Genomic DNA, 12,357 nt, shown 5'->3' with positions numbered 1-12,357 from the left:
CCAGGGAAGAAACAACTCCTTGGTTCCATCTTTCCATCTGTCTCCCCCTCTTTCCGCTTGGTTCAGCTCAGAATAAACAGCTTGGAGTTCCCATCACAGGGCTGGGAAAGGGCTTGGGGCACAGCCAGGTGTTGAAGAGATCTTGGGGAAGGACCGCAGGGGCAGCCAGCATTTGGTGGGTGATGCTGCTCAGATTGTGTCAGGAAGAAAGGAAAGAAAGCCCAGCCCTATGGCAGAACGTGGAATCAGCCAGCTCAGCTCCCAGGTTGGGTGGAGTCTGGCACAGGCTTGCCTGGGGTTGCTCAGCTTGCCAGGAAGGTTTGGGACCAGGAGCTGTCCCCACTCCTCCTCAGAGTAACCACAACACCCAGCACCAGCTCCCACAGCAGGGAGGCAGACATGGAAGAGGCAGAAGGGCCTTGGGGCACAGTTTGGAGAAAGGGCGAGCACAGGAGCCAGGGATGAGTGCACATCACCAGCGGGGCGGGTGCTGCAACTGCTTTGCATGAGCACATCTACCTTGGCCCTGTGCACAGTCCCCGTGTGCAGGAATGCTTTTGTACTCCCACTGCATTTCTGTTATCCAGGCAAGCAGCAGGGACATGGGGACAGTGAACAAAGCAAGGGTGGCACCATGCATCCCACAAGCACAATTGCAACCTACCTATATTCCAGCTGCGGACAGAGAGCAGAGAGCTCCTCCTGGTGGCAGTCCTTACACCAGGTTCCCCCAATGTTCCATGGGTACACCTCCTTTCGGAGGGGGAGGGGGTGGGGGACTTAGAACCAAGGATCTTACAGAAGAACCAAGACCCCACCAAACCAACCAACAAAGTTTTATTGTCCTGTCAAGTGGCACCAAAATAATGACCTGCTGCTCTTTGTCTGGAGGGTGATAGGAGAGCAGGGGGAGGTCAGGGAAGGGAGGGGCCTTTGTGACCACCTCCAGCCCCCAGGGGACATGAGGAAGAGGGGGGACGCTGAGGAAGAGGAACTCTGGGGAAATGGGAGTGGGGAGGGACAAGAGTGGGGTGGGAACCCTGCGAGCATCATACAAAGTGCATAGATGTGTGTGTGTGTCCTGCTAGAGGGAAGAGGGAGCCTGATCCTGGGGATGCCAGCCATCAGCCTCCTAGAACGTGTGGACAGGAGAGCGAGCCTGAAAGAGACATGGGGAAGGAGAAGGTATGGTGAGGGCCAGGGAGGAAGTGTCAGCTCTAGGGGTGATCCAGAGCTGGAGGAACATCCCCTTGAGCCCTCATCCCAGCTGCAGCATAACTGCTGGCACTCACCCCATGAGATCAGCTCACGATTTCTTCTTTTTCAGCTTCAGCGCTTGCAGCCAGTGGGGTGGGGAGGCGTCTGACCTGCACAGATCCAAACAGGCGCTGACACCACAGTGCCAAAGCCCCCAGAAATACACCCATTGCCCCAAGGGCTTCTCCCAATGCTCTGGGGGCTCAGATCCAGATCAAGCCAAGATGATCCTCCTGGAGAGGGCTGCATTCCCCAGAGGGACCATGCAGCCCAAGAAAGGCAAGGAGAGTGCGAAGGGAACTGAGCTGCAGCTGAGTTAGCTGTGGCTTTAAGGGCTTCGGCCCAAGCACTGTTTAGGGTGGAGCAGCCCGGCTCTCCCAGGCAACAGGGCTTGGGAATGCCGGTCCCAGTAAGCCTCACTTCCAGCTCCCAGCTCCAGTCTCAAGGTCCAGCCCAGCCTCCGGCTAACTGCCAGCACCAGAAATACCAGCCTGGAGCACATGGTTCCTCAGAGCCAGCAGCTGCAGAACTTGAGCACAGCCCCCAGTACTTCCAACCATCCCACCAACATTGCATCGCTGTTCACAGTGCCTCTGAGACTTCAATTCTGCCCACTCCTTCACAACCCACAAGCACCCCAGTGTCCCCAGCATGTCCGTAGTCCTACACCAACCCCCAACCCGGCATATCCACCCAGCATCATCACAACTGTTCCTTGAGCCCAGCACTCACCCTGAAGACTTCTCAGGCTTAGGGGGCAGCGCCAGGGGTTTCCCACTCAGGCCAGGGATCTTGCAGGACTTGGAGCGCTGCACATGGGGATCCTTTGTGGGGGTTGCCTTGCTGTCCACTGGCGATGCCCCTTCCTCAGCAGAGCGGTTTCGGCCCCTCAGCTTGGCCTGGGAGGTGAAGTCAGATGGGCACACAGTGCTCTCACCCCCCACCATCCTCAAATCCTTCCACTGCATCCTCTCCCTCCCTCTCCATGCTGCCTGCCTTGGACTGTCCTTCAACCTGCCTGTTCCTCCCCACCCTTTAGAAATCACGTCCCTTCCATCTGCTTGCCTGGGGTTCCAGTAGGCCCTACCTTGAGGGCAGACGTGGTAAGGCCAGGGAAGAGTGGCACCTTGACACCCTTGCCCGACGGGGACGCTCGCACCCGCCGGCTCTTGGGTTCTTCTGCTGCCTCCTCATCGGAGGATGCTGCTGCGCGGGCTGGACGAGGCTCTGTGGGGGACAGCATCACTATGAGACATCTCTAAGAGCACACCACCCCACCCCACTATCCTGTTGTCACTGTCCTGCAGGCTCTCACCTGTGGAATCCTGGAAGATCCAGCTGTCCCCCTCTGAAGTGGCCCCGGGGCGGAGAACAGGTGCCCGGTGCCTTCGTTTGCGGCCCAGGTTGGCCTTGCTGCGGTACATGGTACTGTCCAGAACCTCTGTGTCCTGCAAAGCCCAGGGGACAGCTCAGTGCCCAGCAAAGGGGAGTTTCAGGGTCCCCAATCCATCCACCCACTCATTCATTCCACTGTTTTCTATGGATCTCTCATGGTGGCTACCTTCCTGTAGTACAGGGTGGCCTTGCATCTGCAGCCTCTGTCTGCATTCCCCCGACCATTGGGCTCCCTCAGTACAGAAGGAGGAAGTCAGAAGCTCCATCCTCCCCACTCACCTCGAGAAAGGTGAAATCCTGACCAGAGAGGTCCAGAAGTCCCTCGGGCTGCGAGACACTCGCAGAGAGCCTCTTTTCCTCCCAGCTCACTGTTCTCTTCCCATCTGGGTGGTCTGAAGGGATCTCTTCGGTCTCCGTTTCTGGGGTCTCACCAGCAGCCTCTGGTGGCAGAGGGGCAGCAGCCAGCTCAGGCAGGTCCTGCTGCTCCATGGGGTCTGTTCTCAGCAGTGGGTCAGCTGATTCACCCCAGGGGGACTGAGCAGCTGCAGGCTCGGCCACAACATCATCACTCAGTGGTGGGCTGGAGTCTGAGAGATGGATGTTTTCAGGGCTTCTGGTGGGGAAGACAAGAGGACAAAGTTTGTCCAGCCCCAAATCTCTCCTAATTTCCCTCTGACAGCCCTCAGGGGAAACTAAGGCACAGGGAAGGCCAAACACTGTTCCTGTGAATGTGGGTGAGTCAGAGACAGAACTCAGGTGTCTGGGACTCTCCCTCTCCACTGCGAAAGGCCAAGTGAGATCCACACCAAGGGGGTGGCAATTCTGGGAAATTCCCCTTAAGACTGGCAGGGAATCACCCACAACATGTTAACCAGGCTGGGGCCTTCTTCAGGCCAGCAGGAGTTTTGCCTTTTTCCTCCTGGCATCCTTGCATTCTGGGAGCTTGTGGGAATTTATCGTTTTGGAAATCCCCAGCTCAAGCATGGCTGAAATTAGAGCGTGGGGTTCCCCAGATCTCAGTAAGATAAAGGCATGGGGCTCATTCTGCCAATTTCTCAGGAGGCCAAGGGAACAACAGCACCTCCCAGACTCCATCCCCACCAGCCGTACCCTCCTTACCCATCTGCTGAACCGCCATCACCTCCCAGGCTCGGCTCCCCAGCACTGAAGTCCTGGCTCCTGGCAGCACAGCGGGCCCCAAAGGCACTGGCCCACTCTTGGTGCCTGGCCTCAGCCTCACGCAGCTTCTCGCTCCAGCCAGCTTCCTCCAGGTCCTGGCTCCAGCCTGGTTCCTCCACCTTGGCTTGCTGGGGCTGGGCAGAACTGCTCACAGGTGCCAGGCCCTCATCCCAGGCCATTTGGCCTGGTTCACCCTCATCAACTTTATCAGAAAAACCTGAGGTGCTGAAGGAGAGATCGCTGTGCCAGTCTGCCAGGGGCTGCCGGGGCTCCTGTGGGACCTCAGACCTCATTTTGTTTGCCCAGGACATCGGGCTGTCTGCTGACGCTGCAGTGCTGGAGAGATCGGACCCTCGCTCTGTCCCAATGATACCAAACTGATTTTGGTGTTCAGCTCCTCCAAGGCGCAGCTCTTCAGCCCAGTCCCTGGTGCCGCTCTCCTGCTGGTCAGTGCTCCCCCAGCTGGATTCCTGGCCTGGGCAACTGGGGGCACACAAGCCAGGCAAGTCTTCTTTTCTGACGCCAAAAGCGTTAGCCAGTTCGTTTTGGCCAATGCTGCATTCACCAGCCCAGCTCAGCCTGCTAGAACTAAATTCTCCCTTTCTGGTGGTGTTCATGGAGTCGTAATCACTGGCCCAGACAGACCTGCTGGGGCCAAACTCCCTGTCCTGGCTCTCCATGTTCTTGGTGATGTATTCATCATCCCAGGCCGGTTTTTTGGATTTGAGCTCCCTGTCTTTGGTCTCCACATCCCTGGCGCTGTTCTCACTGGCTTCAGCTGGTCTGTTGGGGCTGAACTCCCTATCCTGGCTCTCCATGTCCCTGCTGCTGTACTCACTGTGCCAGGTGGGTCTGCTGGGATTGAACTCCCTGTCTTGGATCTCCGTGTCGCTGGTGCTGTATTCATTGGTGCAGGCTGGTCTGCTGGGGCTGAACTCTCTGTCCTGGCTCTCCATGTCCCTGCTGGTGTACTCACTGTGCCAGGTGGGTCTGCTGCTGGTGAACTCTCTGTCCTGGCTCTCCACATCACTGGTGCTGTGCTCTTCAGCACAGGCTGGCCTGCTGGGGCTAAACTCCCTGTCCTGGATCTCCATGTCCCTGCTGCTGTATTCGCTGGCCTCAGCCAATCTGCTGGGGCTGAATTCTCTGTCTTGGCTCTCCATGTCGTGGGTGCTGTATTCACCAGACCAGGCTGGTCTGCTGGGGCTGAACTCCCTGTCTTGGCTCTCCATGTCTCTGGTACTGTATTTGCCATCCCAAGCCGACCTGCTGGAGCAAAACTCTTTGTCCGGGGTCTCAGCTTCCCCTGTGCTGGATCTGCCAGCCCAGCCTAGAGTAAAATCCTTGTCCTTGGTCTCAGCATCCCTGCTACTGTATTTACTGGTCCAGTCCGAGGTGACCTCCCTGTCCTTGATGCCAGCATCACCAGTGCCATATTCACTAGACCACACAGGTGCAGAATCCCCACTGTGAGTCTCCAGGTCCCCAGAGCCGTATTTGCCAGCCCAGCCGGGCTGCCTGGAGCTCAGCTCCTTGTCCTGCTGCTGGCCATGTCCCACGCTGTAGGGACTGCTCCATTCAGCCTTCCCGGAGCTGACCTCCTCTCTGTTGCCTGCGCTGTCCAAGCCATACCCAGTGCCCCATGTGGGTTTGCTGAAGTCTTGATCCTGCAGGCAGCTTTCCCCCGGACCATGAGATTTGGGCCAGTCACTGCTGCCAAGCCTCGTATCCCCCATCAGCTCTGTCCCTTTGTAATTGCTGCTCCAGTCCCTTTCAGCAGCAGCAAAGGCTCTATCCTGCTGGTTCATATCACTGATACTGCAGCTGTTGTTCCTGCTTGAGTTGGTCCTAAACTTTTGATCCTGCTCCATCTCACCAGGCCAGTCCCCCTGTCTGGCCACAGCCTTATGGCTCCAGTCAAAAGCACCGGCCTGCTGAGATCTCCCAATGCCAAATTCACTGCACAGGTCCTTCCGTGACCAGCCAAGCAAGCCCTGGAGAAAGAGAGTCAAAGAGGAGAAAGGGTTAGAGAAACACTGCAGAGGATAGTCTGAAAAGGATTGGGGAATATCCAAGGATAATCCTCTCCAAAGGGAAGTCAGGTCCCACTGCTCACCCCCCAGCCTCGTGAGCTGCCTGTACTCACAGCCACTGTGCCTGCCCAGGGTCCTTCTGACCCCGCAGCACTTTGAGCCCTCTCCAGCTCATCCCGCAGCTCCAGGTTGGCCAGCAGCCTCCGGAGGATGGCCGTGGTCCCCGACTCACCAGCCATGGTTCTCCAGTGCGCACACAGCTCCCCGCCCCACCCCAGTTCTCCCCGTAGGCACCGCACGCTCCTGCTCAGCCTCCACCCAACTCGTCAGACAGCTCTGCTGCACCGAAAGGCGCGCAACCGCACCGCTGCACGCAACGTGCCGTTAACCCTTGGTGCCACGGAGCCTCGCGCTCCCTCACCTCCTGCTCCTCGGCCTTCAGAGGGTCACGTCCTGATGTGCGGGCCCTAGGTGATGCCAGCAGCTCGGTCAGCCAGCGTGGGTCGGTGTGGGCATCAGGGCCCTTTGAGGAGCCTTCATCCTGGCCCGGCCCACCGAGGCCCTGCAGGCTTGCAGGAGAGTCGCCCGCTGGCTCCCAGGAGGCGTCAGCTTCGGTGGGGGCTGGATCTGATGGGGCAGCCTTGACAGGGGGCTCAGGCTCAGCTGGGTCCAAGCTAGGCTCCACTATGTGGAGCTCGGTGCTGTTCAGATCTGCCTCTTCTCCCTCCTCCTCTTCCGAGCTCTCAGCCTCTTGTTGAGCCACAGGACCCCCCGGGCATGGAGCCCCCTCTGCTCCCCAGCCGACGGTCATTGCAGGGCCAGGCCCATCTGTGTTCCCGCTGTCCCCATGGGATCCAGTGGCTGCACCCTCCCTGTCTGACTCATCCTCTTCAGACAGCCCCGAGTCAGCTGCCTCCTGGATGGGGGACCTGGGTGGGGATGGCAGCCCCCTCACCCCCCGTGTGGGGAACGTCCACTCAAAGGACTGGGAAAGGCTCCAACTGGACTCGCCGCTCAGCAAGTGCTCTGCTGGCAGGTCTCCAGGCTGGGGCAGGGCACCCAGTGAACCCCCCAGCAACCCCATGCCCTGCCCTTCACTGGGAGGGGGCCGCAGCACCCCCTCTGATGAGCGTCGCAGCCCTGAGTCTCTGCTTGAGGGAGAAAGGCTGAAATCAGGACCTTCAGGAGTCCGAGAGGACACAGGGGAGTCATCGGGACCCCCAGGGGAGCCTGGAGGGCGAGAAGCTCTAGCAGGGAGCTCAGGGGGTGGGCTCGGGGGAGGTGAGGGCTCAGGCTCGGTGGCAGACTCGGGAGAGCCAGGGGGGCAGGTGGCTCTAGGGGGTAGCTGGGGTGTGCCCAATGTGGAGGGGCTGGCAGGAGTGGGGGATCCCTCGCTGGGGGTGTGTGGGGAGCCTGGGGAGCGGGAGGCACCAAGCCAAGGCTCAACCACAGATGAGGGAGCACCTGGAGCCTGGATGGAGGTGGCCAAGAGCTCCTCAGTCGGAGGCTGAGCTGGAGATTCAGGGGATTCAGGGGCCATGGTCGGGGATCCAGGGGCCAGCAGCTCTGGGGGGGCATCAGGGGAACCAGGGGCTGAGGCAGAAGGCTCAGCAGGCTGGAAAGGAGCTCCTGGAGGTGGGCAAGCAGGGGATCTTGGGGAGCCGGGAGGTCCAAGCTGGAGAGAGGAGAGCTGGAAAAAGAACAGGGAGGAGAGTCATGTCACTCAAGGGGAACCTCCCAGGCATCACCCAGCCACAGTTCTCAGCCCCTCTCTGCCAGCACAGCTCCAACGTACGGTGACAATCATAGTCCCTAGCCCCATCTCCCCTAAGCCCTGTGGACAAGAGGTGCCCGCACATCCTGCCAGCACCAGAGCTGCTTCCTGTGTGACGCAGCCTCGGCAGCTCCCAGAAGTTCCCATTCCAGCTGCATGCCCTTCGGGGCAAGGCCAAGCAGTGCCCAGAGCCCTGCTCCTCTACCTCAGCAGCCCTGTTGGTGCCCGCCAACCATCAACGTGCAGAGACAGATATGGAGAGGAAGAACTGAAGCAAGAAGAAATAAAAATACCACCACCCTAATAATCTTCTCCGCATGGGCCTGGGCACCCTCAAGACATACCAGCATCACCCTGACAAGGGTGGGCCGAACCCTAACTAGAGCTGTTAAGGGTTAATTCTCCACAGCAGTCCTGCCACCTTTAGTGTCTCTGTCATCACTCCAGAGCATGGGGAGGGGGCATGGCAGGGAAGTGGAATGGGCCCGCCTACCACATACCTGCCCGTCACCAAATCTCAGCTGGTGACTCACGGCTTCTCCCTGTCCCCACCTCGGCACCAGAACTGAAACTCAGCTTCTTGTTCCAAGAGCCCAGCCCAGCACCTGGGCACCCAGTGAGGGAGATGGGGTTGCAGTGGAGTCACCCGCCTTCCCCAGAGCAGTTGGCACCCGAAGGAGAGAGGAGAGACACGCACCCCGCAGAGAGGGAGCCCCGGAGGAGACAGGAGAGCCCCGAAGGAGAGAGCCCAGGAGTGGAGCGGCCGCGACGCAGGAGGGTGCGGCGAGAACTCACGTCAGGGGGAGATGGTGGCCTCCGGAGTCCACAGGGGTCCCCGGCACAGCTCGGGCCGGCTGGGGAGGAGCTGCTGCCAGAGAAAAACAGGCAGGGGGTAAACATGGTGTGCGCCCCGTTCTTCCTCCCACAAGCACGCACCTCCCAACCCCAGACCATCCGGCTCTGGCCGCAGAAGGATTTGGACGAGGACCACAATCAGCCCTTAACTCTCTGTAAGGGGCATTCGAAACAGGCCCTGAATTATCAGGTAGGTTAGGATTGCAAAGGCAAATCAGCTACAACCCCTTTTCTGGAAAGTTTTTCATCCTTTGGAGTGCAAGTTTCTCACACTCTGGTTTAAAATAGCCCCTGCCCCGCTCCCAGAGGTGCCCAGCTTTAGGGAGCACAGCCAAGTGCTGGCTTTCAACCAGCCCATCCTGCAGCCGGGAGTCCCACAGATCTGAGGCCTCTCTGCTCTGGAGCAGACTAGTAAAAATAAAATAGAGAGAGTGGGGAAAAGGGGGGAACATTTCCCAGGGGCAGTAACCCCCTGTTATTCCGTGCTTGGGCAGTGGAGTGCTGCCTGGCAAGGTTCCAGCCCCAGACGGCTGCAAGCATGGAGGCAGTTCCTCAGCTGGGCCAGCCCATTCTTGTGGTTTTAATAAACCACCAGAGCTGTCGCGGGTGACCAAGCCTTCCCACGAAGGCAGCTCAAGGCACTGTTGGTTAGGAGGAACAGCAGCCTTGTGCTGGTGACCAGACCTCAGGTCCCCTCCAGCTCCATTAATTTCCATCCCTAGAACTGCCCACTAATGCCTTCCACATGAGTCCCCATCCTTGGGATCGATCTTCTGCTCCTCACCTCGTCTCTACCATCGGGTATCTGTCACCCCCTGTCCCCAGCTCTCCCTCAGCCTGCTGGAGCAGTTGGCGGGCTTCACCAGGGGAGTCTCCATCTGCCTCCCCACTAGGGCGTCTCCGGAAGGCAGTGAAGGTCTTGGAGCCAAAGCGAGAGGAAGAATCGGGGCAAAAGGGAGAGAGGCGGGCCCGGTCAGGGCTTCCCGGACCCTCCTTGCTGTCCATTTTGGCCAGAATCTCCTCCACGGTGGTGCCTGGAAATCGCTCCATCTTGGTTGCCACAGGCACTGGCGTCACCTTAAAGGGAGCCGGACCTTTGCGGGACGGTGTCGATGGGGCCAGGGGCACCTCATCACTGGCAGCTGAACACGAGTCTTCAGGACTCAAAACTGGTGGGCATGGGAGCCCCTTCCCGTTAGGGGTCTCAGGTGACTTGATGGTGAAAGAGGGGCGTCTGAGGGCCACCCCAGAGCCGCCCCCACTGTATGGCTGGGGTCCTGCCAGGCGGTTTATCTTCTCTGCTGAGGGCAGCTCGGGACGAGAGTGTCGCGGTGCTGGTGGAGGGTGAGGCAGGCAGGGTTTGGCAGGCACGGCCGGCTTGGGCAGCACACGGGGCTTGGGCCGGACAGGAGGCTTGGGGCGAGGACTGCCTGTGGGAGAGAGATGAGGAGAAACATGGAGAGTTGGAGAAACGCAACAGCCCCTGGAGACGTCTCACTCTGGGGTAAAAACACACGTGAACAGGTCTGGGGAGTTCTCACCTTTCTCAGGGCTTCCAGCCACCAGTCCGGCCCCCCCAGAGGCACAGGGCAACGGAGGGTGCAGGGACTGGGGCTGGGAGGCCATGGTGAAGCTGGAGCTAACGCTCAGCAGACTCAGCGTGCAGTCAGCCCCTGCGGAAGAGAGAGGGGAGAACTGTCACTGAAAAACATTAGTCCACCCTGTCCTCTGGGACCCACCGCCCCATTCACCCTCACACCCTCAGTCTCTGCCGTACATGCAGCGTGCTGCATCGTGGTGCTGGCTTCCCACTCGCTCATACCAGCGTTACACACCGTGCCAACCCACTATCTCACCGCCAAGCCTCCGTGTGGCCGCACCACCCTTTGTACACTGCCCCAGCCCGCCGGCAGCGCCCGGCCACAGCACACACCGTGCAGGTCCCTTGCACACCTCAGTAGACACGTGTATCCCAGCCCCATTTACCCGGGCTGGCTTCCGCATGCAGCGAGCCTCCCAAAAGGCCGTGCCAGACCCTCACCGACCCCGCGTCCAACACCTGAGCCGGCCCCCACCACCAGCTGCCCGTTGCCTCACGGAAGTCCTCAACACACCACGTCAGCCCTCACCGTCCCAGTCTGCCAGCAGCAGCCCGCTCCCACGCCCCAATCCCCAGCCCCGTCGGGCCCTACAGGGTCATCTTCCCCCTCACCTGCCCCGCAGCCGCCTCATGGCCGGGACGGGGGGCTGGAGGGGCGCGGGCCGCGATCCCCAGGCCCGGTTTGGCGTGGCCGCACGGCTCCCGTGACTCACTGGCGCTGCGGGGACAGGAAAAACTCGCTCGTGCCTCCTCCTCCTCCTCGCGGCCCTGCCCTGCCTTCCCCTCGCCTCCTCCCCGCTCCCTCCCTTCCCACTCGCGGCGCGGGGTCCCCCTTTCGTTTCCCCCCCACCCCCCCCATTCGGCCCCCTCTCCCTCTGGACTCCCCGCCCCGGCCAAACAGCACCGGAGGGGGCACATCTGGAAGCCATCCCCCCCCACCCCCGCCCCTCCTCCCCCCGCCGAGGCTGTTTCCCAACCCCTTGGCAGCCCCGGGATGCTGACGAGGCCCCGCTCGGTGACGAGGCGAAGGGAAGCGGGGGGGTTGGGGGGGGAGAGGGGAGTGGAACGGGGCTGGAAGGGGGAAGGGAGAGAGGGGTGCCCCCTCCCCCCTTCCATCCTCCGGGGCCTGCGCGCGTTGCCACGGTAACGCAGCCCCCGCTCGAGTGGCCGGGCGGGCCTAGGCGCGCTGCCATGGCAACGGAGCCCCCCGCTCGATTTACGACGAGGGGCCGCAGGGAGGCCGAGGCGGCCGTTGTGCACTCCGCAGCCCAAGCTTCGGCCCCGGCGAGCAGGACGGCCTCGGCGGCCTCAAGGACCCCGAGCCCCACCGCTACCCGCGTGCTCGGATAACCCCACCCACGCGCCCGTCGCCCCTCCCCCCCGGCTCCGGTACCGTACCCCGTGGAGCGCTCCCGCCGTGACCCCGCGCCCTACCCGCGCTCACCCGCCGCCGCTGCCGCTGCATATTCATGAGCGCTGGCCTCGCCCCCCTCCCCACCGACCGCGCCCCCCACGGGCCGCGCCCACCCCACGTGGCCGAGCCACCGCCTCCGCCGACCAGCGAGAGCGGCGAACTAGAGCGGCGCCGCGTGGCACCTCCACCTACCATCGAGCTGCGGGCCGCTCGGGCCCCACGTGCGCCACTGTGAGGTTGCTAGAGGGGACCCCCGGCCTGTGGCGCCCCCGGGGTGCGGCGGCCCCACAAACCCGCGCTGACCTACGTGTGGCCCTACGCTCTGGAGCGAGCAGCCAGGCCTCGCCCCTCGCCCCTCTCCCCTTCCCCTGCGGCGATTGACTCGCAGCCAGGCCGCCGTGCCGGGGTCAAGCGGGAACGCTGATGGAATGGGGATTGGGGCCGCCTGCCCCCCCCCCCCACCTGACACCCCCAGCCACGGTGCAACACTCCAGGGAGCAGAGAACATCCGCACGGCATCAGGATCGACCGCCGGGCCTCCATTAGGAGGCTGATGGAGCTGTAACAGGATTAGGGAGCCCGCAGGAGGGGCTCGGGCTGCTAATGGATGGGCTGCGAGTGAGCTCAGCCCCTGGCTGTGGTTCAAGGAGGCCGAGGCGATGCCGGGAGAAAGGCAATGCTGGGAGGAAGGCATCCCAGCACCCCGTGTGCCTCGGGGGAAGGGGAGCCCAGTCCACCCCCTGCCTCCGCACCCACACTCACTCCCGCCGCGGGTGTTTTTTATTCAATCCGAGTTGCCATGTGAACGGACCCAAAATACAAAAAGAAAAAAAGAGACCAAAACAAACCC

At 61.3% G+C, this 12,357-nt stretch overlaps 1 protein-coding gene across 1 annotated transcript; it reads right to left on the bottom strand.

The window, feature by feature from the left end:
• Positions 1 to 1,306: 1,306 nt before the first annotated feature.
• On the bottom strand, positions 1,307 to 10,119 carry TNKS1BP1 (tankyrase 1 binding protein 1; the record flags this gene model as incomplete). The annotated part of the gene is made up of 10 exons (XM_079536763.1): positions 1,307 to 1,367; positions 1,990 to 2,156; positions 2,345 to 2,484; positions 2,573 to 2,705; positions 2,932 to 3,265; positions 3,772 to 5,825; positions 6,286 to 7,554; positions 8,434 to 8,506; positions 9,278 to 9,923; positions 10,035 to 10,119. 10 exons carry the CDS (start codon positions 10,117 to 10,119, stop codon positions 1,307 to 1,309), a joined length of 4,962 nt encoding a protein of 1,653 aa, XP_079392889.1.
• Between the last annotated feature and the right edge of the window lie 2,238 nt (positions 10,120 to 12,357).

Source organism: Tetrao urogallus (genome assembly GCF_951394365.1).
Source record: "Tetrao urogallus genome assembly, chromosome: 6".
In the NCBI taxonomy this organism is placed as follows: Eukaryota; Metazoa; Chordata; class Aves; order Galliformes; family Phasianidae; genus Tetrao; species Tetrao urogallus.
This window is presented reverse-complemented; position numbering and strand designations above follow the sequence as displayed.